Source organism: Physella acuta, unplaced genomic scaffold (assembly GCF_028476545.2).
Source record: "Physella acuta isolate Inbredline_101_S28 unplaced genomic scaffold, ASM2847654v3 ptg002059l, whole genome shotgun sequence".
Lineage (NCBI taxonomy): Eukaryota > Metazoa > Mollusca > Gastropoda > Physidae > Physella > Physella acuta.
The window spans coordinates 80,378-107,500 of NW_026733562.1; the positions used below are offsets into that span (position 1 = coordinate 80,378).

General features: G+C 33.3%; 2 protein-coding genes and 1 long non-coding RNA gene across 5 annotated transcripts in view; 1 reads left to right on the plus strand and 2 right to left on the minus strand.

Moving 5' to 3' along the window:
* The window catches only part of LOC131931932 (uncharacterized), a 49,458-nt gene extending 31,904 nt beyond the window's left edge, over positions 1-17,554 (minus strand). Inside the window, exons 1-13 of one of the 3 annotated variants that reach the window (XM_059288765.1) lie at positions 17,429-17,554; positions 16,938-17,103; positions 16,082-16,169; positions 14,799-14,926; positions 11,357-11,430; positions 10,930-11,009; positions 9,802-9,902; positions 9,439-9,501; positions 7,860-7,914; positions 5,734-5,872; positions 1,056-1,086; positions 633-687; positions 97-237 (exon numbers count right to left, since the gene is read on the minus strand). In XM_059288765.1, the coding sequence (XP_059144748.1) occupies positions 97-237; positions 633-687; positions 1,056-1,086; positions 5,734-5,872; positions 7,860-7,914; positions 9,439-9,501; positions 9,802-9,902; positions 10,930-11,009; positions 11,357-11,430; positions 14,799-14,926; positions 16,082-16,169; positions 16,938-17,103; positions 17,429-17,513 (1,206 nt within the window). In that variant the 5' untranslated portion in view covers positions 17,514-17,554. Of the gene's footprint in view, positions 1-96; positions 238-632; positions 688-1,055; positions 1,087-5,733; positions 5,873-7,859; positions 7,915-9,438; positions 9,502-9,801; positions 9,903-10,929; positions 11,010-11,356; positions 11,431-11,748; positions 11,945-14,196; positions 14,306-14,798; positions 14,927-16,081; positions 16,170-16,937; positions 17,104-17,428 lie in introns of those variants that run through there. The other 2 variants (XM_059288767.1, XM_059288766.1) reach the window with 2 other exon arrangements.
* On the plus strand, positions 12,039-17,537 carry LOC131931933 (uncharacterized). Its single transcript, XR_009384413.1, has 3 exons — positions 12,039-12,101; positions 16,176-16,214; positions 17,404-17,537. It is a non-coding gene; the product is annotated as an uncharacterized LOC131931933 (long non-coding RNA).
* A 7,542-nt stretch (positions 17,555-25,096) lies between the features above and the next one.
* The window catches only part of LOC131931936 (toll-like receptor 4), a 3,694-nt gene continuing 1,667 nt past the window's right edge, over positions 25,097-27,123 (minus strand). The window contains exon 1 of the mRNA XM_059288770.1: positions 25,097-27,123. This exon is cut by the window's right edge and continues 1,667 nt beyond it. Within this exon, the coding sequence (XP_059144753.1) occupies positions 25,668-27,123 (1,456 nt within the window). The 3' untranslated portion in view covers positions 25,097-25,667.

Sequence of the window (27,123 nt, forward strand, 5' to 3'; positions counted from 1 at the left end):
TGTTTTTAACTTAATAAAATTTATTTAAACCATTAAATAAATTTCCTTAAAAATTTGAACATATTTGGCAATTATACTGAATAATGATTGACTTACCTTTGCACCATATTTCGATAATAAATTCATAGCATTTTGATATGATTCAATGGCTTTATTATACTGCTTCATCCAGTATGCACTGGATCCGTTGGATAAATTTACAATATATTCTGTCATGGGTAATCCATCCTCAGGAGGCTGGAATGATTTTTTAAAAAGTATTTTAATAATTAAAAAAATCATGTGTTACTGTTGTTACAGACTGAAATATGTTTTATGTTTTAATAACGATGAACTATTATGCAAATAGTAGAAAGTTAAAAGAAAACAATTTTTATTCATTAATACACATTTGTAAATTATTATTGTTTCTTAATCTTAAATTATTACCTTAAGACATAACAATAACAAATATATTTTCATTTTTTTTTTTATCATTTAAAATATTTTTCATCACTAGAATCATTTAATTAAATGAATATTATGTATAAATTCTTTTTTCTGATCTGCCTAAGTTATAGCATCTAAAAAGTTTAAACGCAAAAAAAAAAAATCAAACTAAGTTTAATTAATTAACACATAAAAATACACACCTCGTTTTCTTTTTCCTCCACTTTCTCCACGCTCGTGTTGTCCCTCTCTTTGTTCCTGGTGAATTTAAACAAAAACAGAATCCATAAGTTCATGAACCACAGCCACCACAACCCAGCAGGCAGTTGTAGCAACATTCTGCACCAGTCTTAACCTCCTCCGTCACCCCACACAGAAACTAGTCGAGGCAGCCGTCTTCTCTCCTCTGCACAAGTCTTAACCTCCTCCGTCACCCCACACAGAAACTAGTCGAGGCAGCCGTCTTCTCTCCTCTGCACAAGTCTTAACCTCCTCCGTCACCCCACATAGAAACTAGTTGTAGAGCATTCTACACTTTCTGCACTGGTCTTAACTGTCTTCAACTGCCACCCCACACAAAAACTAAAACCTGTATTCCATGTATTAAGTAAACAAAGCCAACACACCTGCTCTTTGACCTCCCTTGAAGACTGAAAGCTGGAGAGAAAAAAAAAATAGAAATTCATTCATTAAGAAAAAAAAAAGTCATTAGTGAAAATTTATGTTCGTAGTGTAAACATATTTTTTTCTTCATTTTTTTTCATGAGTAAGAGCGAACGTTTATTTTTTAAAATCACTTTCATGAACAGAGTGTTGGATTGATGTTTATGACAACAAAGTGTGAATGTGAAATTGTGCTTTGTTTGTTTATTCTAGTTTAAGTCTGATGTAGGTCGGTCGTAAACATGTGTGTCAGACATGAAAGCGTGACACATGGAGGTGGGCAGACAGACAAACAAATAAAACAAAACAAAAATAAAAATCTTGTAACTGTGTTGACGCATAAATCAGGTTAAATGGTAGGGTGTTAATGGATATCTTTGTCTACAGACTTCAAAGCAACGGTGACTCATCTTTTAAACAAATTTTTTTTAAGAAGAGTCACAATTACTTCAAATGTAATCTACACTGTTACTAGAAATTTTATACTAGCAAATCACATGAAATTCTATTTGTAAAAAAAAATACTATGCCATGATATATTTCAACGTACCACAACAGTCTATCATTACATTGTTTATTGATTAAGAAGTATATGTGATACTAAAAGACGGTAAAGGTTTTACATCCTTGCACTCAAATTATAAATAAAATACCCAATTTCCAAATCTTCCTCTATCTCACAGACTATAATATACGAGCCGACCCGCGGCATATCATACGCCGCTATTTAGTTGTTGTTTTTCTACTTTTCAGTAATTCATAATTTGTGAATTCGACAGTACCAACGCTGCCACTGAAAATATTTCTTTAAAACACTATAAGTAGCTCGTTAAGGACGATACCCCCCCCCCTCCGTTAAAGTAAACTCCACTTAGTTACCCCCCTCCCCCCCTACGTTTAAAATCGTTTCAAACTAAATTATCTGCCCCTAATAGTCGTCACTAAACCCGGCTCTGCTTGTAAACATTTAGTGTGAACCACAGCTCACCAGACCATGTAGGGGTGGGGGTGGTAGGGAGCGCGCTTACAGCTTGTTTTCTAGCGTCTCCCAGAAGAGAATTATATATATAGATTCTGTGTATAACATTGGTGGTGTTTTATATAAGGTTGTATCCTGTCTTTTTAGTTTTTATTTTTTTTTAATTTAGCATTTTTTTTATTAATATTTGTATTTAAATTTTAACAGGTATATTGTGAGGTTCTCAATTTTAGCTATCGATACTTAACCATGTAGGGAAATGAAAGCTGAGAATCCCATAGGAAGAAGTACCATTAATAAACAGAAGGTGTCATTAAAGTAAGTTTTACAAGATATTACTTAGTCTTAATGTCAATCTGCCAGTCAGTTTATGGTCAAATCTTCTGACCCAATGATAGCCCCTTTCAAAATAAACTGATGTTTATCAATATTTTGCAGTCAAGAGCATTGCCAATGATGATACAAGAACATCTCACTTTAATCGAGTAATTATATACTTAATTAGTTATCAAAAATGTATTTAAAGGCAACTATAGTCAATAACAAAAGGGGAGATAACTAAGTAGAAGCTATCAGTCCGGTGAGCTGTGTTCTTAAACATTGTTTACCAATATAAAAGCAATAAAATACTTAAAAAAAACTTTTTAAAAAACCACGTTTTTCTTGTGGACTAAAAAGTAGAAAATAACTATTTACATACATTTGATGACAAAAAACGTGGGTACGTTCACCATCAAATTTCCCGACCCATCTGCCCGACCCACGTTTTTTGTCATCAAATGTATGTAAATAGTTATTTTCTACTTTTTAGTCCACAAGAAAAACGTGGTTTTTTAAAAAGTTTTTTTTAAGTATTTTATTTTCTCCTTTTTAGTCCGTTGCTACACATGAAAAACGTGGTTTTTAAAAAAGTTTTTTATATAGTTTATTTTCTACTTTATCTAATGACTTGATTAAGTATGAATTGACTAAGTGTTTATAAATACACGGACTAAAAAAATCTTGAGCGACCAGGATTCGAACCTGGGTTGTCGCGGCCACAACGCGAAGTACTAACCACTATACGATCACGGCCAGCGCGCTCACATCGATTGGGGCCGAAGTAACTGTGTCAATAAGCCTCCAGTCTTGTCGGTATCTTTAGAAATCATGTCCTCAATTTTATGGTCCTTTGGGCGTAATTAAATTAAGCTAATTACGGTCTCTAATTGCTAGTTTTTATGATTGCATCTGAAATTGTTAGGCGAAAGTAGCCTGCATGCCAAATTTCGGAACTATAGAACAATCAGAAGTGGGCTAATTTTCGATGTCAATTTTAACAACAAACACACAAACGCGAAGCCGAGTTAATAAAAACGTGTTAAAATGAAAAAAAAACTAGATAGACGTCTTTTATATGGGAATATTGGCAGCATATTCTATTGCAAACTATAACTGAATTGATCAGGTCTAAATTAATTTTTATAATGGGTAAAAGTTGACTTAAAAATGATAAGCTTGGAAAGAAAAAAAAAGCTATCAATTGGTTTTAAACTTTAAAACTAACTTCCTTTATAATATTAACTGCAAAAAAGAAGAACATAAATCAAGTACAAAAATCTTTATAGTAAGCTTTATACAAACTAAAAATATAATAAACACATTCTCTTAAAGAACAGTGAAACGAATTAGTCAGTCCAGATGGCTTATCAATCATTTTTTTCAGGTGAACTATTATAGATTTTTATGAAAATGTCTGTTTTTAAATATTTTTTATTGCATTTAAAAGCTTCTAAACCTAAAAACGTTTTAATGCTTGATTTATTTTTGTATTGACTGAGTGTTATGTTGTAAAATAGTGACTTTGAAGATTACTTTCCACAGTCCTCCCATTCCCTCCCCCCCCCCCCCCCCCCCCCCCATTTGGCGATTAAAATATCAAAAGTTGTAGCCAAACGCAAGCAGAGTATTGGGAAGGGAGATGATCACTGCATCATTATATGTTTTACATGGTTTATTCCCCTTGCAGTTTGTTGACAAAAAATGTATTAGATTTTGTACTTTGCAAGTGTGCAACACTTAACAATAAATAGAACAGAGCTATTTTTTTTTGGAGGAAGGGGGGTGGGGCAGCAATCTTCTCTGATATGATTTTAGTCCGATAAAGATGTTAATAGTTATTTGATCTCAGTAATGAAAGTTCATTTTTATGGCTTATACAGGAGGAAAGGCATATGATCTGTGACATGAACATCTTCAGAACAGCATTTTGTTAGGAAGCTCTTTAAATATATTTGAATTTTTTACTTTATTTTTTTTATCTTAAGTCACACAGAGAACAACAACTTCAAATACTAACCACAGATCCCAAAAAATCATTTCAAATAAAACCACATATCCAAACAAAAAGTTATGATATAAACCACAGATTCAAACAATCATTTCAAATTAAACCACATATCTAAACAAAAACTTATATGCCACAGATCCAAACAATCATTTCAAATAAAACCACATATCTAAACAAAAAGTTATAATATAAACCACATATACAAACAAGCATTTCAAATAAAACCACATATCTAAACAAAAACTTATAATATAAACCACAGATACAAACAATCATTTCAAATAAAACCACATATCTAAACAAAAACTTATAATATAAACCACAGATACAAACAAGCATTTCAAATAAAACCAATCAACAATTTCATACACACACCACAGATCCAAACAATTAGCTCAAATATAAACCACAGACATAAAAAGGTCAAATATATACCACAGATCCAAACAATTAGCTCAAATATAAACCACAGACATAAAAAGGTCAAATATATACCACAAATCCAAACAATTAGCTCAAATATAAACCACAGACATAAAAAGGTCAAATATATACCACAGATCCAAACAATTAGCTCAAATATAAACCACAGACATAAAAAGGTCAAATATATACCACAGATCCAAACAATTAGCTCAAATATAAACCACAGACATAAAAAGGTCAAATATATACCACAGATCCAAACAATTAGCTCAAATATAAACCACAGACATAAAAAGGTCAAATATATACCACAGATCCAAACAATTAGCTCAAATATAAACCACAGACATAAAAAAGGTCAAATATACACCACAGCTATAAAGCACAAGTTCAAATATAAACCACAGACATAAAAAAAAGGTCACATTTATACCACAGATACACAGCACAAGTTCAAATATAAACACAGATACAAAGCACAAGTTCAAATACAAACACAGATACAAAGCACACCTTCAAATATAAACACAGATACAAAGCATACCTTCAAATATAAACACAGATACAAAGCACAAATTCAAATATAAACACAGATACAAAGCACAAGTTCAAATATAAACAAAGATACAAAGCACACCTTCAAATATAAACAGATACAAACAAGTTCAAACCACACCACAGATCTAAACAAACAAGTTCAAATCACACCACAGATCTTAACAAACATGTTCAAACCACACCACAGATCCCAACATTAAGTTCAAATATAAACCACAGATACAAAGCACAAGTTCAAATATAAACAGATACAAACAAGTTCAAACCACACCACAGATCTTAACAAGCTCAAACCCACATCATAGACAAATACAAACAAGTCCAAACCACACCACAGATCCAAACATACCTTCAATATCCTGCTGCAGCTGGTTATAAGACTTTATGATGGATGAATCCGAAGAATTTTTCATGGCTGTTTTGTTCATATCCTCAGCCTTGTCGATATAACTAAAGTGTAGATACAGCCGGGCGGCCTCCAGACAATTCTAAACACAAATGTACACAACAATTATCTACCCATTGTTGCCAAGTAATATTCATTTAACTCAACAAAACTGTATACAAAAAATTACCTAACCATTGTTGGCATAACATTCATTCAACTCTGAGTGTCATGGTATGTTGAGTTTTGATCTAACACATTGTATTGATTTTGTGTTATGCGGGTGAGTATGAATACGCTAGATATTGATTTGTTGTTGAGCAGTTCATGAATTATTTTCTATTCTTTTTTTTATATTGTTGAAACGCAAATTTGCTTTTATACACATTTTATTTTTTGAGTTTTCAATTTGAAGAAGTGTGTGAGAAGACTGGGCAAGTTTCTGGTGAGCTTATTAAAAAACTCAACTGTGTGTAAGCGGAACAAATATTTTATGATGTTTGGCTCAATGTTTCTTCAAAAGATAGAATAAATGTAACTAACAAGAAGTGAATAAAATGTTGATAACTATACTAGAATGTGCTAAAATTTAATAGTCAAATTAAACAAACATCTTCTGTTTGACAATTTTAATGTAACGGGCGAACATCTACCCTGCTCGCAGCGGCAATTGTAACGGGCGGACATTTATCCTGCCGACAACGCCAATTATAACGAGCCAACAGTTACTATGCTCGCACGCCACATGTAATGAGACCTAATTGTCTGTAGTGCCAAATGTTAACGAGTTCTGACCACTCATTCTAGACAACATCGACCACAGTATAGATACTCAAGATGCAGGTTCGCTATTGATCCTTTATTACATGAATCAAGAAATGTTTCATAATCACACAAGAAATCAACAGGAATGCTTCTCAATAATAGTCTGGATCAACTGACCCCCTAACAGTCCTCACTAGGCTTCGTATAACTGAATCCACATGTCTATAGTCCTTCTTTACACAATACGGCTAACCCGTTCTATAACCAACATTGATACTGTCACAACTAGCGGTGAAAAGAGAAGAGAGCGATCTCCGCCGTCCCCTCCTATTTATCCTTAGTATTCGTAGTCGTACTTGTCTCCATTTCCGTAATCGATACTTGTAATCGATGTATCCGAATACTAATGTCGCAGTTTCTGACCTACCGTCCGATTTACTAAAACATCTGCATCCCATCAATCAAAGTTGACAGCTCGTCTGAAACTTCTCGTACCGTTTCCCAAAATAGCACGCGTTGGCTTTGAGATTGTTATCAGACCGATCTAATAAGCCACCTGTTATAGTTGCATCAGACTGTAAACTGCGTCTCGGCTTCTCGTTCGTTATCAGATTTGTAACTAGTAGTTAGGCCTACCCTAGTTACATTAATAAGCAATGAAGAGAAGTGTGTTTCTGTAAAATGTGAACTATCAACAATTGAAACAATATGCAACTTAAGAAACAGATAGACAAACTAAACAAGTCTCTTGTTGGACAAAGTAAGAAAGAAATCTGTCATACAATGTAAGCAAGAAATCAGCAATACAATGTAAGCAAGAAATCAGTCAAAAGATAATGTAAGCAAGAAATCTGTCAGACAATATAAGAAGAAATCAGTCAGATAATATAAGAAGAAATCAGTCAGACAATGTAAGAAGAAATATGTCAGATAATATAAGAATGTAAGCAAGATACCAGTTGAACAAGGTAAACATGAAATCAACAAGACTATGTATGTCAGAAACTGGTTAGGCAATATAATTAAATAATCAGTTGGATCGTGTAAGCACATAATCAGTTGGATAGTGTAAGCACATAATCAGTTGGACAGTGTAAGCACATAATCAGTTGGACAGTGTAAGCACATAATCAGTTGGACAGTGTAAGCAAGAGAAGGTTGAAGTAAACAAAGAGATAATGTAATCAGTTGGACAGTGTAAGCAAGAGAGATGGTTGAAGTAAACAAAGAGATGATGTAATCAGTTGGACAGTGTAAGCACGTAATCAGTTGGTCAGTGTAAGCAAGAGACAAGGCTGAAGTAAATGATGCATGTAATAGCTCACCTCAGCAGATTTCTTGTCCAATGCTACAGCTCTGATACAGTCACACAAAGCTTCCCTGTGGAACACATTTCAGCATAGATCATTTCATAATAAACTGGCTGGGGTTCTTATTACATTTTGTCATTTTGATATACAGGGTTGTGATGCATTAAATAGTGTGGTGGTGTATTAAATAGTGTGGTTTAGATATATAGCATGGTAATTCATTAAAGAGTGTGGTTTAGATATAAAGGATAGTGGTGTATTAAATAGTGTGGTTTAGATATATAGGATGGACTTTACAATATGCAGTGTGTGCTACTATTGAATTTATAATGATGACAACAAAAAGATAAGTTTGGATCACTCATACCTACAGTACACAATACAATCAAGCCTATGATCCCAAGAATAAAACCTAATGTTGTGATAATGTGATACAACACTATCAACTGTGTGGTCCCAACATTATTGAAGGAAAGAATAAAACCTAATGTTGTGATACAACACTACCAACTGTGTGGTCCCAACATTATTGAAGGAAAGAATAAAACCTAATGTTGTGATACAACACTACCAACTGTGTGATCCCAACATTATAGAAGGTTAGAATAAAACCTAATGTTGTGATACAACACTCAACTGTGTGATACCAACATTACTGAAGGAAAAAATAAAACCTAATACAACACTCAACTGTGTGATCTCAACATTATTTAAGGAAAGAATAAAACCTAATGTTGTGATACAACACTACAATCTTCATATTAAACAGGGAAACACAGAAACCTAATGCAATAAATAGAGTAATTTCATTTTGGAAACACATCCTGCAACTTGTTCCTTAAACAACTTGTTTATAAATCATAAATAAATCTAATGTAGAATTTATCTATAAAAACAAAAATTATATCAGCTGCTTCCTCCTACATAAAAATTATATGTTGATACAAAGCACAGCTGCTATTTTATAATAGAACAAAAACAAAAGAGGATTAAAGATGAAAAAGTAAAGTTGCTAAAGCATGAATTGTTTATTTTCTTTGTGTAAAATTGATATTTGTGTGGGTGAGTCAGTAGATAACTACTGTCAGTGATGATGGGCGAGTTCAATCAAATTAAAATGCAACAGTAAAAACCACGAGATCATTAAGCTGATTATATTTGTATAATTTTCAATGAAATTAAAATACAATAGTAAAATAAATGAGATCATTAAGCTGATTATATTTGTTTAATTTTGAATAAAATCAAAATACAACAGTGAAAAAAGACGTTAACATTAAGATTATTAAATTAATATGTTTTTAGGTATATTTGAATTGTTTCTATAATACCATACATTTTTTCTTAAAACAAAAAACTTCAGAAAATTCTATTGTCTAAACAGTGAAGAGCAAATCAATTTTAGTATAATACACATTCCAGAAACATAAGAAACCAACCCAGGCATGTCAAAAGAATAAACGCACACAATTAATAGAATGGTTAACTATTAAAAAGACTTTTTTTTTTAAATTAACAACAAAAATAGGACAACTTTTCCCAAGTGCTAAAAGGGTTACAGAAGGATGTAAAGGTAAACATAGTTATAACTCACCAATTGTTGTCTAACTTTTTATACGTTTCAGCTCTCTTACTATATAATAAACTGTTAAATGGGCTGAAGATAAATATATAATCTAAGTTACAAAAAAAAACACAAGGAAAAATAAACAGAAAGGAAAAGTTAATATATATATACCTAAAAATTACATGATAAAGGATAATAAGAAGTAGCTGAAATCCATTCAGACTCCAAAACAGTACTCATAAAATTGAAGTACTCTGTGATGACTAATCTTAGTTAACTTTTCCTGGAAATTATTACTGGTGAATCACTGACAAGATTGTATAAAATACATCCTTCAGACTTTGACCACAGTGTGTAGCACTAGGATGTTCTAAAAATAGATGTACTCACTCATGCTTAAGTAGTAATGTAAATATTTCCAGTGCCAAGGTATAGTTTCCTTCTTCAAATGCTGCTAGCCCTCTGTTTATGTTGACATCATTTTTTAACAGCTGGAAAACGTAAACAAAACAGGGTTGGAAAATGTTAACAAAACAGTGCCTGCTATGAAAGCATATCGACCAAACAAAATCATTTAGGCTTTTGAAATACTAAAGTAGATATTTATAGTATCAGCAGCTGGCTGTAGTATCTAGCATGTGTAAAATCATACTTGATAAGAATTGCTCAGTGACTAAATAAATAATATAGAAATAAAATACTATATAGGAGTCTACAACAAAGTGTTTAGATAAACTGATTCACAATAAGCCTAGCTATGGCTTTGAGATAAAACACAATATATCACAGAACATTAATTGCTTTTTGATGATCCTTTCTATTGCCTTTTTATTAATAGAAGTCTTAAGTTAGGTATAGAAACTCCATTCTTAATGACTTCTACAAAATTCATACATATTTCACTTGATTCTGAATGATGTCTCTTCAAGTCCACCTAGCTTATATATGTTTATGATTTCATTCTGAAGGACGTCTTTAAGACCATCTAGCTTAGATATGTTTATGATTTCATCCAAAGTATGTCTCTAAATCCACCAATCTTTGATATGTTTATGGTCTCATTCTGAGGGATATCTCTAAGTCCACTTAACTCAAGACATGGAATTGAGCTGATTCTGTACAGTCCATTGTCCACCAAGCTCAGATATATGATTTGAGACAAGAAAAGTAAACACGGACTTGTTAACTGAGGTCAAAAAACTGATAAGCTATTCTAGCAGAAGTGTAGGGGTGCTTTGCTCAAGGGTACCAGACAACAGAATTGCTGCACATTTAAACAACATAGCTCAATCCTTCAATACTGTTGTGCTTAAATACTGAGAGAAATATAGAGGAGGAAACAACAGCTGCTTCTTCATTACACGGGCCCTTCTAGATATGTATGTTGTAAATTAATCAATACACCGTCTACATTCTATTGCAATAAAGAGAATGGAGAGTGGCATTGCTGATGCAATGAAGCACACCTATTTATACTTAATCTACACAATAGACAATTTTTAAAACTCAATAACATACATTTCTTGAGGCTACAAGTTTCCGAGTAAAGTCAGCCTTATCCACACCATCCCTTCCATATGATACTAAATGATGATGAACTGTTGTGGGGAAGAAGAAATAAAAATAGTAATTTTATTATCTCTTTTTTAAGAGTCTGGTAAAAAAAGTTGAAAATTCAAATTTTAAGTCGCATAAAAGTTAACAAGCCAAAAATAACTGACATAGACAGGTACAAAAATAATCGTGTAAGATCTAAGAAATCAAGTTGTACAAGGTGCATAATTTGTAACATGTGAAAGTTAACAAGACTTAGAGGCACACAACTTATGGTGTAGGATGTGAAAGTTAACAAGACTTAGAGGTACAAAATGTATGGTGTAAGGTGTGAAAGTTAACTAGACTTAGAGGTAGAAAATTTACGGCATAAAATATTTTAAAAACTTACTTGTTTTGAAAAAATAAATCATACACACATGTGGCTGTTTGTTTCTGCGGTCAAAATGTTTTTTTAGCGGGGCCCTTGGAAAGATAAAACAAAATGCTGAATAATATTTGCTCAATTTAATGAAACAAAAGTTTACGCACGCATTTCTGTTAATACTTGTTAAACTAGTGTTGTTAATTTAAATAAGAAAAGCAGAAGAAGATCCATCAACTACTTTGTAAGATACACTGAGACATGTAACAACATAATTCCAACAGATATCCTATAACAGTTGATAAGCATCTGAAACCAGTATAGGTATTTAAATAAACAAACATAATAAAAATGAGCTTTAGAAGATAATTTATAAATATTTCAATATCTCTAAGTAAATAGTAACATACTATATTTACCTAGATAATTCCTTTTCAAGAAAAAAAAATATTGTAATTAAAAAAATGCCACAAAATTTTTAAAAGTCAGCCAATATGATAATGAGTGCACTGATTAAAACCAACAATGTATCAAGACTGCAAGAAATCAACACAGGTAAGCATTCCTTAGGAGGGACAAACAATCTCTTTAATCCAGAGAATTTGTTTCAACATGAACTAGTCTATACTGACAAATCAATTGTGGCTATTTATAGATCACATAGATACAAACACACAAGAAAGGGTATTCCCAAAAAACAAGGCTGACCCAGTTATGACCTGGCACACTGTAAATACAAATTTTACTCCACAAGGAGAGGTTTTCTGCTGGGGTATGAATTGGTATTGATTTTATCAGCTGTGTTATGCAGTGAATTCTTCCTCTAATCAATAGCTCATTTAAATTCTAAATCAAACACGTGGACCAATAGTTTTAGAATGTCAGGCATGTAGACAGGGAAATACAATAGGCCTTGGGTTTGTTTGAATAGAGAAAAAAGTGCTAGCAATGCATTAGTTAGCATGAATTGAAAAAAAAAATTAAATACTGCAACATGAAGAGGTAGTTCAAAGTTGTGCAAAGTACTGTAGAAAATATTAGGTTTAAAGTACTAGTCATAAAGTACATAAGTGTCAGGTGACCAGGTATGTATAAATGACAGTACTATGTTGTTAGGATTAAAGTACTTCCTTAAAGTACACGAATGCCTTATGGCCAGAACTGAGAAATGTCTGAATGACAGTACTATGTTATTTTAGGTTGAAAGTAGTTCCTTAAAGTATATAAGTGTCAGGTGACCAGGTTTGTATAAATGACAGTACTATGCTGTTAGGTTTAAAGTACTTCCTTAAAGTACACAAAAGCCAGAAGGCCAGCAATGTATAAATGACAGTACTATGTTGTTAGGTTTAAAGTACTTCCTTAGAGTACATTTGAGTGGGTTGGGTAACAGGATGTTTCCTGTTAAAGTACAGTATGGCTATGAGTTCACCAGTGGACCTGTGTGTGTGTGGGGGGGGGGGGGGGGGGGGGGGAGAGAGGAGAGAGAAGGAGAGAAGGGAGGTAAATGTGTCCAAAAATAAACACACATCACTTCCAATGAATGTGTTCAACATCACAACAGGGTTGTACAAATAAATAGCCTTGCTACTGAACTGTGGTTAATATTTTTAAATAGCTTACAAGTAATTGAAGTATGTCATCTGACAGACTGATCTCCAGGGTGTCATAATAATTTATTTTTACCCTAAGGTTTATCTTAAATTGAGTAATAATTTACCTTACTACATTTACATTATCTAATAAGGTATTATAGGTCAACCCATTTAAAAACTACAACCTGCAATGTGCATTTTTTAATTTGTTTTTTTTTTTTTGTTTTTTTTTTCTCTAATGCAGTTTATATAATGTAGAATCTTAACTGTTATGTTAATAAAGAAAGATCAGAAAACCAATTCAAATAAAATTCTTTTGTAGGGGCTTTTTTTAAAATTCAGTTTACATAATATAGAATCTTAATTGTAAAGTTAAAGAAGATCAGAAAACCAATTCAAATAAAATGGTTTTTTTTGTGTGTATAACTAGTTGATAGAGGTCACCTTGAGTCGACAATAAAAAAAAATAAACAAGTTTAAAAAATGTCTTTCCCATTATGACCCAGGGGGATCCCCCTCCCTCCCCCTCCCTGGCTGTGATACCAGACAGAGCCGGCTGGGTTGGGGTTACACCCTGAGCATAGCTGCAGGATTCCCACACTGACTTATGAATTGAAAACTGAAACCAGCAGAACCACATAATATGTGGAATGTTTAGTTCCATTACGTGTGGTAGTGGAATAAGGAGTGGCTATGGAAAACGCACTCAGAAAACAATGCTTATAATAGCCGTTCTTACTTTTTTCAAATTTTACCTGGTTTTGCTTTGAAATACTTCAAAAACAAAATAAATGTCTTTACAAGTATCAGGAAAACTAGCAATTCTTACAAAGTGATATGTTTGAAAGACTTTAAGCTATGAAATAACATTAACTTTAATATTTTAAACTCTCTTAGGGAAGTATATTGATAACTGAATGCTACTTGTTATATATTTTTTGTGCATCACCATGTCTACTTTTGAATAATGTTATTTGGACTAAAAATATTTAATATTACCCATGAAGACAATAATAAGCCAATTAAACCTAATGAGTGTATTTAATATATGGGTAATAACTCTAGGAAATCATAATAATGAATTTGGTTTCTTTAGAAAGGATGGAGGATGTGAACATAAAGTGCAAACATCAATAACAAGATCATGTATCTTATCTAGACTTCTCAACGCAACTGTCTCATAAGTAACACAGCTGTGCTTAGAGTACATTTCTCAAAGTTTGATCAGATTTCAATGTATCCAAATGACTGATAGAATTCTGATAAACAAACCTAAAAAAAGCATCAAGAAAAGTAACACAGCCATCTTTTATATAATGTAAGAATTCCTGAGTTCAACATGAAGCTAAACATTAGAAAAAAACAGGAAAAGGAAGAAAAATAAGAATTGCAAGAGGGGAGATGACTTTTAAATTAAGATGTGCACTTAAAATTAAAAGTTAAAATAAAATATGTCATTTGTATTTTATACACAGCTGAAGAGATAAGTAATTAAACTGGTCAACTATTTTATTAAAAATAAAAAATTAAATGCAATTTTTAAAAACTATTAGAATATATAAAAAGATTCTTTTTGTATTTACATAGGACTGATTCAACCCATAGGTTGATAAGAAATGAATTTTAAAATTTAGTTGATTACAAAACTTTTAATAAAGAAATGTTGTTACTAAAATCTCAAATTAATTATGTGGGGTTTTCTGGTAACCAATTAAAAAGCTTTTTTCCCTACTAATAATGAAACTGCAGATGACTTAGTGTACTCAACAATAAAACAGGAACTTATAATTTAAAAAAAGCTTTAATTTTAAGTTTCAAAACAAACTTTATCTAAGCCAGACTCGTTCCATCGCTAATCCAACACATAAACTCACCACATGCTTTTAAAAACTTCTAGTTCAGCAACTTCTTTAACAGCGTATGTAATATCTATTTCCCGTTTTGATCTTTCTTCCACTTCGTAAATAAAATTAAGTATAGTTTTTAGGTCCAGCTTGTTATCCTGTGAAAAAAAGACCAGCATTAAAAACCATTGTTAATCCTTCAAATTTGTTTGTATGATTTTTCTATTTTACATTTTTTTTAACTAACTAGATCCAGTAACTGCAAAAATAATTTTGTAACATTAATAACAAAACAGGTAGTGTAACTGAGAAGATATGCTTGCATAATTTAATGCAGAGTAACTCCATGTTTTTAATACAAGAGCCAAATCTGATTTCATGTAAGAAACGGTAGGGCTTGGTATATTATTACTTCAGTGAACAAGAAGACAGCTATTTTAATTTTATTAATTACAGCTGTCTTTATGGAGTATAGGGGCCTATATAAAAAATATTTTGAAGTTCATAAAAAAAGCCTACAGATTATCTCCTATAGATAAGTGCAAGCACACACAATGCTAGATTCAGCTCTGTCTAGGTAACTAAATACATCTTTCACCTACCCAAAAACACAACTATCCACTTGAGTTAAATACTATCACTAGCTCTTTGACCAATCATACATTAAATCAGTGCCATAGCCCACACAAGTAGTTGCCGAAGACAGCTTATACTTGTTTATGATTTGTGTCACTTGTTATATCTTTTATGTGCATCACCAAGTCTACTTTTGAATAACGTTATTTCAACTAAAAATTGTTTCAGACAAAAACAAAAACAGATTTCCTTTGAGTAGTTTTAGCTGTAAAATAGTACATTGATAGCTTTACGAGATTTCAAAAACACTTGCTTCAACATTTAGTCTTTTATTGTAACTGTAGAATTTTTTAGGTACAATTATGGATGTGTATAGTGTATGGACTAAGCTATAATGGAGATATGTATAAATTAAGAACAATGTAAATAATAGTAGTGGTAAGAATATTTTATTTAATAATTAATAAACTTATATTTAAAGATGTGAGTAGTACCACAGATGGAAATTGTTAATTTCTGATACAGTCAGAATTTGCTTGTTAGCTATAGAAGAAAGAAATACCTGATTTATATATTATATTTATATTATTAGTGTCCTTTTTTTTCCTTGTTTATATTTTATACAGTTGTGCCCCTTTTCTTGGAGTTTGGGTGGGGGTGAAACATGGTCTGCTATCTAAGAGGTTACAGTTGAGAACTTATAAATTGTTGCCAGACAATATTTAAAATCTACTTACCACAAGCTGAGAGCATCGAGTAAAAATTGCTTCTACCATATCTATCATTTCTAGCTCTCCCTTACTAAAAGCTGATATTTTTTCTTTCCTGCAGAGTAAAACAGTATCAAGTCAACAGCAGATTCTCCTGAAGGTAAGAGCTAAAAATATACTTTAATTGTTGAACTAAAATAAAACCAACTGAAACACTACGCTTAACCCTTGGGTAATGATAGTGCTAGGAAATTTGTTCGAACTGATGAGCTAATTAAAGACTTTCCCAGTTCCCTGCTTGACATTCTATAGAATGACAAGGCAGATAATTTTTGTCAAACTGAAGGGGGGGGGGGGGGGGGTTATGTCTTTAAAAGGACTAACAGTGTCTTTTCTGTTGTTTCTATTATTAGACAGTTAAGAGTTGACTGAAGTCCAGTTTTACAACATTGGTGGGTTGACATGGAGAATTCTATTCTTCAGGTTGGTCTCTGTATTGGACAAAGCCCATATTTAAATTCTGGATAAATTTGAAAGTAATTTTTTTATTGGAAAAGTGCATCCTTGAACAGTTACTTAAACCAGAGTATGAATAATTGTGTAGCCCAGTGGGTCAGCATCATGCAGTAAAGAAGTAAATGACATTTTCAACATTATTAATGTTGAAAGCTTGATTTCCTTCTTTAGCTGCATGCTGTTTAAGAAAATAGATTTTTTTTCTTCTAATTAATATGGAAAATTCATATTTACTTAAAATCGTTGCTTTAAGGATTAAAAGTGTTTAAGAAGATTAAATATAATTTTCAATGTGGTTCATTTAATTTTATTGATAGAAATTTAGTTTTATAAAAGTTTTTTTTACCAAAACAAATGAATTACTCACCTATGATCTTCTAGAATACCGTACTGATGAAGAATATCAATCCATACTTTAGGTAAATTGAGAGATACACCAAACAGAAATGGGCTTAATGACATCAAAATCATTTTTTTCTTTTGTTCCTCCATAAACTTTGGGGAATTTCGTTGCCACATTGAAATATAATCGGCTGAAGAATGTGATAAATATAATAAGTTAAAACAAAAGATAATGCTTGAGAAAAATTTACATTTCAAGGAGATTTGTGAATTTGATGAACATAATTCATTAACATACTCTTAAACAATCCTGATAACTAGTAGGTAAAAACATGGGGCTAAAATATAAAACACGTTGAAAAATATTTGAAGATGATGCATTACGAATTACTAAAAGAATTTCTGATAAGATGCTGAAAATTTTCAAAGATTTGTTGGTTACAGAACTATAAAAAGAGAATGATAAAAAAATTTGTTGTTGTTTTCTATAGTTTGTAGTTCATCTTATTGACTAACCTTGACAATCAGCCCAGAGATCATCATCTATTTCAGCAAAAATTGGTGGCACAACTTCAAAGTCAGCAAAATATGGAGTTGCCATGGTTCAACAGTATAGCCAGTAGAAAATCGTTTTCTTGACACCTATTTAAAGTGGAGATTTTTTTAAACATGCAGGCTATATATTTAAGTTTAAAACAAAAATAATAACTCAGAAAATTTAATTTTTAGAATGTCCTTTTTTATCACAAATGTGAGTGAATTGTATAATAAATATTCTGCTATTTTTTAAGAATAAGTCTGGAAATCCAACATTTTGCCAAACTAACAAACCAATTGCCCCAAAAAAAGCAAGTTTAGGAAGTTAACTGCGTTGAATAAAAACAAGACTGGTCTTAATAAAATTTTTAAATGCAAACCTACACAGAAATGGATGATCTTTTTATATCAAACATGTGTGACTTCACAGTTTTAAAATGTTTTATTTAAAAAATATCAGTTTTTCACTGGTTTCTTCTTTAGCAGAGTAAGCCTACAGCTGGCAAATCTTAAGCTAATTTACATCCTGATGTTTGAATATTATAACCAAAACAGAAGTCTACAAAGAGTTTATAAATTAGCCAGCCACTTTTTGAGAAAAACTGGAATGAAGAAATCTATTGTAAGTAAATAGTAAAGTTCCCCTTTCAAACCAGATGGTCTTTTAGCAAATGAAGTAGAGTCCACCTGTTTTTGTGACCTCAGCAAATGAAGGGATGGTGTGATCAGCACCTATGCCCAGCCGCTTTTATTGCTCTCCTTAACGTCAGTTAGGTATCCATAAGAGCTTTGTGGACTAAGGAATGTTCTTCTGACTAGAAACCTGATTTGAACTCATTTTTCTGGATTATCTAAAACTATCATTGAGATTTCTTGCCCACAAAAAGTAAATACGTAGGCTAACTAACTGGTTTTTTAGGCCTGAAATAGGCATACTTCAACTTCAGCTCCTAATAAATTAGTTTGGATCTGAGTCTGTATTTATTTGCTTATACTGAAAAAGATTACACTTTACAATGGCATGGTATTATTATAATAAAAAATAAATTTAGTAAAACAACCTAGAGAGAAATGATTACTTACTCCTCCTAACAGTTAACCACAGACTGTCACTGTCAGTTGGCAATCACACTTTTTTAAGCCTTATACCTAAAAATGTATCAGTAACACTAACTAACTACTAAACTTAGGTCTAGAATTTAACACAATTATTTGAGATCGTTCACTTTTATATAAAGAATGGTGCCATTGAGTTCGAGGTTTTGTTAGGTCTGCGGTTGTACGCTAACGCTAGGCAAGGCTTTTTTTAAAATAATTTTCTTTTCTAGATTTTTTATTGACCTAATTTTAAAAATGTTTAAAACTCATACATTGTTTTAATAAACAACTTTCTAAGTACGAAATATTGTTTCTAATTAAAATGATTAATCTACTTGTAAAAGCTGTATTTTTAAAAGCAAAATATTAACTGGTCGTTTAAAATCTAAAATGTGTTAATGTTGCCTGAAAACAAAGGTGTTGTTATTGTTTTATTAAAACCAAAGCGGAAGTTGGGAAGTCTCCACTCAAAAGCATCCACATTTTACATCAACTGTTAAAGTACGGTAATACATAAATTTATTGGAATCTCAAATTCGAGAATCTGCTGGGTCTCAGCGACATTTAAGCCTCCTAATTTAAATAGTTTTGCTGTGTAGCAGTTCTAGAATCTATATCTTATTCTCAAATACACAATACAAATGTAAAAGATACATTTTCATCATTCTTATTAGTTTTTAAAAAGAAATCAGTTGGGCTTGATATGAACAATAAAATAAATGTTGATTTTATTGAATTTAATACTTTAATACGGCGCTTTACACTAACGACATGTATTGTATAAGATACATGTCACGAAAACATTTGAAACAAGTAAGTAGATCTAGACATTTTCCATGGGGAAAAAATTGTCTTTATAACATTAACATTCTGCGAGGTTTTTTTTCTTCTAAACACGTATTCATGTCGCAAGTATAAACACGTTATTTCTACACATTTTAACTTATTTTAAGGCATTCATTTTTGAATTGCTTATTATTAGAATTGCATTTTAAAAAATCTATTTCTATGACTAAACGATAGGCCACAGATCAGAGTTTCTTCTCTTCGGGGGGGGGGGGGGGGGGGGGGGGGGGAGAGAGCTCCTAGATTTCTACATCTCTCAGGTCTGTGGATGAAATAAGCGCGTTGTTTATTTCCTCTATAAGTCAGAGGTAAAAACAAAGTAACTCTTATATAACACGTAGATGCCACAAAAGGTGCTTATTTCATTAATCGATTAAAATTCTTAATATTTGCTATAGGGCTGGTAAGTAGGTCACCAACCAGTTATATGGCTCATGCAGGTTTTATTGAGCCGTAGAACTCTGAACTGGTTGGTGACCTACTTACCAGCCCTATAGGGGGTCGTCCATACATGACGTCACACTCGTAGGGGAGGTGGAGTCCTTAATTTTGTGACGGTTTGTGATGAGGGGGAGGGGGGTGTTCAGATGGTGTGATGTCACATTTGTGCATTATAAAAAAGAAATGATAGAAAACAAATTTTAACCGTTATTTCGCGTTTTAGAAAACTGTTTTAATAAATTGTAATAGAAATTGATTAAAACACTCTATGGTGACAGAGTTCAGACAAGATTTGAGGAAAATATCGCTGTTTTAAGAAAAATTCAACTGCAATTTTCAGGGGGGTTGTAGCTGAAGTGCGTCGTCATTTTAGGGGGGGGGGGGGTCTGGCTTTTTGTGATGGGGGGGGGAGGAGAAAAGCTTGACGTCATTTATAGATGATCCCCATAATTAAAATCATTAATACTATTTTCTTTGACTAACTTTAGTCCTAACCCATAATCCCAAACTCTAATAAACTAACCCCTAACCTTAATCTCAATCATTTCTCCTAACCCCCAGTGTTTCTTCCAGACCTTTTTCTCCGGGGGGGGGGGGGGGGCACTTGAAATTTTCGGGGGGGGGGGGGGTATATATTATCTATATAAATTATATAAATTTCATTTCGTTGGGGGGCGGTAGAATTTTTTCGGGGGGGGGGGGGGGGGGCATTTAAATAGTCTTTTAAGTACAAATCGACCCCGAAGAGATGCCTGGAAAAAACTCTGCAAACCGCAAACCCCTAACTGAGATATAGTGTGTTAAAAAGTATATCATTAATGCCTTTTGCACTATAAACACACAAAAAATCCGTAGTTCTAATCGGTTCCGAATGCATACTGCTATTTTCTACAGCTTTTGACAAACAGCAAAGGCCATTCAGCTGTTTAGGCGGCTTTAAAGACAAGTGGCGCTTCTTAGAAGCATTGATTAAAACTGGTCCAAAGTACGTTCTAACAATAGATTAAACGAATTTGTAAATGTACTTTGGGGGTGAGGGTGGGGTGGGGTGGGGGGTCAGGGTGAAGGTCATGGCAGTTAAAAAGAAGAGGACTTTGACGTGCATTTCTGATATTTTTAATTTGGCATATTTTTTTAAAAACTTTGTATTGATATTACAACCCTAACTAAGCAATTATGGGAGGGGGAAATCCAGGTGGAGCAGAAAATGCAGAGAAGAAAGTCAAAATTGATAGGCTTTACGCAAACCGGCAACAAGTAGAATTATTAACAGGCAAGGTATATCATGAACAGAGTTTCTCCCATACTTCCATGCATCTCTTCGAAATGGAATTTATACAGAAAAAATATTTTTTTTAACAGTGCCTCCCCCCTGGAAATTTTAGTCCGTCACCCCCCCCCCCCCCACCCCACCCCCAAGCTGCTGACATCATGTTCCCGCGTTTTCTTGTTTATTATGGCTTAGTACCGAACAGTCTTCGATCAGTACTTCCAATATTGGCCGGGCATTTCTCAGCATTTCGAGAAGTGGCCGTCCAAAGCAGCACTGGCAATTTCAGGCACCAGAATTTCTTCCAGGCAAGTCTACCGCCCCCCCCCCCCCCCGGAACGAAATGGTATTTGTATAGAAAATATATACTTCTAACAGACCGAACTTCAAGCTTTAGTTGTAGAATATACATTTCAATATCAGTTATCGTGTAAAGAAAACAAACAACAGCACAGCGAGTAATTACACCAAGGTACCTTTATTTATACAATTTGTACCTTGAAAGTAAGAGAGCGATTATCGACACATAACCAAGAGCTTGAGTATGAGATATGCTGTACAACTTATTACAAAGATGATTATACAATACTGCGGAGAGTGGGTGGGGAAAGCAGCAACGGGCTCTAAGGTATATATATATATATATATATATATATATATATATATATATATATATATATATATATATATATATATATATATATATATATATATATATATATATGAATGTGTGTGTGTGTGTGTGTGTATTTATTTATTTATTTATACACACTTTATAGCCCATTGCTGTCTTCCACCCCCACCCCTTCTGGTATAGTATATAATACTATAGGAGTCCATTGAACGATGTAAACAAAGAACAGATCCCATGCGCTAATAGCTGTATGTAACAGCTGAGCTGTACGAACGACAGACGATGCGCTAATTAAAAACAATGCACTACACCACTGCACGTGGTAGTTGGACACGTGTGCACCTTCCTTGTGGGTAACGTGTTCATTTGTGTTTATCATTCCACTGCACGTGGTGTGTCATCATTGTCAGTGGTGTAGACAGAAGGGGGTTTTAAGAGGCGGGGCGGTGCAGGGGGTGCGGACCGGTTCACACCATTTAGGGGGTGACACCAAGGCAAAAAAAAAATTGCAAAATGTACAGAAGAAAATGCTTTTTGTCAGTTCCATTAATGATTAATTACATTTAAATAGTCTTTTAAGTACAAATCGACAATTATTACAAGAGGGTGGGGGTGACACCATGACGTAAACGAGCTAACTATAGAGAAAAAAAATTGCTACATCCTATTGTATTATTAAAGTACTATAGATAGACATCGTTACTATTAACTCTGCAGTGATTCGATATATAAACCAGTATACGTTCTTAAAAATCATCCCGGAATATATTCATAGAGGTCTATTTGTATCGACGCCTTTATGAAATTAATATAGTAGGTCTGATAAGTTTTCTTGTTGTATTTTCTTTTTTACTGTAAATACATTATTTCTCTGCGTCAGTTTCGTTTGTACCAAATACGTTGCACGAATTTAAAACAAATCAAATTGCTGCTGTAGACTTGTTTAATTAATTTTTTTTTAAATGAGGATATCACGTAAGTAGCCTATGTCATTTTTTTTAATATTTTATATTTTTAAAATATCTACTAATTTTTTAAAAGAGGTTTCTACTACCATATATAAAACAAATACCTAGACCAGGGTTCGCCAACCTTTTGAGATAAAAGAGCCAAAAGTTGCAATGTACAACATTACCTGGTTTTTTAAGAGCCACTGAAATGTGTATGTCAATAGTAAATTTGTTTAGGATATTATATATATATATATATATATATATATATATATATATATATATATATATATATATATATATATATATATATATATATATATATATATATATATATATAATCCTAAACAAATATCATACTATATATATAAATTAACAGAAATAGCTTTGAATATATGAAATTATCTCATTTGAATTTGTGTTGTGAGGATTTACTATGTAAGTCAAAGTACTTGCATTTGTTTTGAATTGCTCAAATTTCTCAGTGAAAACATCCTTCATTTTGTTTATTATTAATGCTGAAGTGATTGAATAGTAGCATTGTTTTCATAACGATATTTTTTTCAGATTTTTCGTAATTAAGCAATAAAAAGCTCACCATGTATTCAACAAAAATGTTTTTTTTTTCGAAACAATCCACTTCTTCAAGCAAGACATAGGTTGAGTTTTCCTTTCAGTTTTACACTTAGCTCGTTTAGATTCTTTGTGATATCCACTATGAAGTTGAATGTTTCAATTCGGAATGGACAATGTAATAGGAAGTACATTGAGATAGGGAGTAACTAAATATTCTAATAGAGTAGTGAATGTTTATTGTTTATATCTATTGTTATATCGTTTATTACCGAGTGTTGTAGACTAATATTTTTATGAGTTTTGAAAATAAAATAAAATAATTATTATTTGTACATGGAGCTGAAGAGCCGCAACTGGACACCAAAAGAGCCGCATGCGGCTCGCGAGCCGCAGGTTGCCGACCCCTGACCTAGACCAATACAGAGTTTCTTTCTGTACTCTATTTTCTTCCAGTTACCATGAATACTATTTGAAATACACTATCGGTATTTAGTATAGATTATTATAATCTACTTACCACTTTGATCGTCTGTATACAAAAACTACACACTTAAAAACGTGTAGATCTTATCGTTTAGACGTCCAAACGACATAAGCCGTGCGATTTGTGTTTCCTTGTTTGTAATCCTTTCTTTCTTTTTGTATTTAATTGGCCTTTTTGTTTTAAAAAAAGAATGGATCTATAAATAACGCATCAGACGAGGACTCCCCACAGCTTTTGAGCCACGTCATAGAAGGAATGGAAATTTCCAATAAATCTGCGGATTCTCTTCTCGGCTTTGGCGTCAAGCGGAGGGATGGAGTTGTCACTGATTTGTGAGTGTTACCGTACTTATTATAAAAATTACGCTCAGCCCTTGGCGTTACAGGACGAGATTTCGATAAAAAAGTACTGTGGTGATCCAATAATAATAATTGCTTAACAACATGGACGACGCTCTAACAATGTAGGGGTCGACCTTAAGGGATGTAGGTAATACTCATAGTGGGAGAACAGGGGGGGGGTCGAAGTTTTGTGGCGACGGTGTTTGTTTGTGTTGGGGGTTGGGGGTTTAGAAAGTGTGACGACAAATTGTCCAGATAAGCCCCGCTACTAATGAAAAAAAATACACGGTTGAAAAGTTAAGCCCCGCCACTTTTTGCCAATTCTAATTTAATGCACGCACGCAACCTTGACCTATATCTGAGGTCTTGACATTTGATTATTTAAACGCACGTCATAAATATAACTTCTTATCCGCCCCTAGGATTTAGGTTAGGACTAGGGTTGGGTTAGGGTTAAAAACTAAAAGTACAAGTTGCATATCATCTTTTATTTAAATCTTTATTTTTTGTAGGTGGTGGGGGTTAACGTTTTGGTTGCGCTTATCTGGACAAGATCCTTTTTTTTATAAAGTAATGTTGAAAAAATGAATTTTAGCCGTCATTTCGCGTTTTTAAAAAAAACAGTTTTCGTAAATTTTGATAGATATTGATTAATATACGCAATGTTGACTGAGTTCAGTATATATTTTCATAAAGAAATCTGTGTGGAAAAAAAAAAACCTTTTCTTTTTGGGGAGGGGGGGGGGGGTTGTTTTTTAAGTAGTCGTTGCCTACACAGTAGTGATAAAAAAAAAGCATACGGCCACATAAGCTCAATCTGGCATACGTTGTCTTATAGACACATCCTAATGAGAAGTTTGTTATCTATCTACACAAGGGTGTACCTACCATACTGATACTTTCTATACTGATACTCTTTTTTAAAAACTCCAGCTGAAAATACCAATAAACAAAAAAACTTAATACGATAAAATTAATAAAAAGTTTATTAGCGAACATCTAAAAAAAAAAAGACTCATGAGCATTTATTACAAAATAAACTTTCTGAACATTTAAGAGTCTGTGGTGTATTCGAGTATGTTCCGAGACTTATATTGTCAGTCATAATGAAAAGTGTTTCGTTTATTCTGTGGCATTAATCCTATGACATTTATTGTATGACATTTATACTATGACATTTATTATATGACATTTATCATATGAGATTTAGACTATGACTTTTATACTATGACATTTATCATATATGTATACCATGACATTTATAATGTAACAAATATTCTATGACATTCAATGTAATACATTTATCCAATGACAGTTATTCTATGCCATTTATTATGTGAAAATGTTTACTCTTATTACATTTATACTATAACATTCATTGATTATGTCGTGCATTCGGTCTTGAAAAATGTAATACAATGAAATATTTTTTTCAGCACAGTATTCTATTGTATACATTCTACCTTCAAATGTAATGAACCTTTTCAATAGAAACTAGTTTCCTGGGCACCCACTTGGTAAAATTATGACGATTCTAATCCATGCTATGACGTATGACTAACTCTGTTACATTTTCAACTAACGATATTTTCCCAGACGTGGGACACAACTTGACTGCAAAAGATTCGACAGTTTCCGCCTCGTGTCGGCGTCCAGCTTCCAGTCTCGCAGAACGACGATATTATCGTCTGCGACTTCCCCCAGCAGATCGCTGGGCAGTCGATGCCTCAGCTCCTCCAGCACAAGAACGATAACTCGTTCAGGGTTAGCTGGCGTCTGCGAGTACATCGCGGACCGGATAGTAAACAAAGACCACTCGTCGTCTTGTATAAAGCTTTGACTGAACACTAAAACAACTCGCCAGCTCGCGTTAATGGCGTCTACTATAGCGCTGGCTACCGTTGCTGACGGAAGTAGGTCACGGTGGCTTATGTAGGTACTCAAACCGAGAGAGTCCTCGATGTAATCTTTCAACTCCGTACACGGGAATTGATACTCGCAATCCGCGTAGCCTAAAAACACTCCGGTTTTGTAATCGCTGGCTGATTTGATTTCAAAACCAGCAAGTAGCTGTAACGCCAGCGACCGGATGGAATTCTTGTTTCTGGTGATGAGGAAGACGCAGCTGAAACCGATGACGATGATACACAAGATAATGAGCGACAAGGAAAAGAAGAACTGAGACCAGCACATCCGCCATAGAATATCCATGCTGTAGTAGTCTGCCGTGTAGGTCAGGGTGCCGTCTTTACTCATGCAGGTGTAGTTCCCTCCATTGTCTAACACGACCCATGTACGTCTCAGCCATTGTAAAAACGGGAGATTCTGACAGCTGCAGGAGAGTATATTGCCAGATAAATACAGATAAAACGAGCCGAATTTGTTAGCCAAATTGTCAAGCTCATCCCTGTACCGGCTGTCGATTGTCGCTATAGAATTGAATCGCAAATCTAATTTCTGCAACAGCGGCGTGTTTTTAATTTCGAAAGGAAAATGCTTGAATTTATTTTTGGCCAGGTTTAAATATTCTATTTGGCTGTTTTTTGAGAATGTACCCGGCGCGAGCATTACCAAGGAATTTTGCGACCAGTCAAGTTGTTTTAGAGTTGCCAAATTGGCCACAATTCTTCCGCTTGATTTTGACATGAAATGTACATTCAAATTACACTTTGACATGGCCAGTTTTTGAACGCTCGTCATGGAATCAAAGAATGTCGGTGCTAGGTTAGCCATGTAGTTGCCAGATAAGATGATTGTTTCTAAACCCGTCAAACCAACGATACTGCCGGTAAAATCGTAGAAGCCGCTGTCTTCAAAATCAAAAAGTCGGATGTTCTGGCTGTTAAGAAATGTTATGTCTACCCTCATGTTATTGGACGCGATAAACCTTTTGCAGACGATCTTCTGGAGGGATGTAGAAAGCGATACGATAAATTTCCGGTTCCGTTTTTCCTCTGTTTTTATTGGCAAAACAAAATTATTGGTCTTGTTTATAAAATTTGGAAGAGATCTTTTAGAATTTTTTGAATTGAAA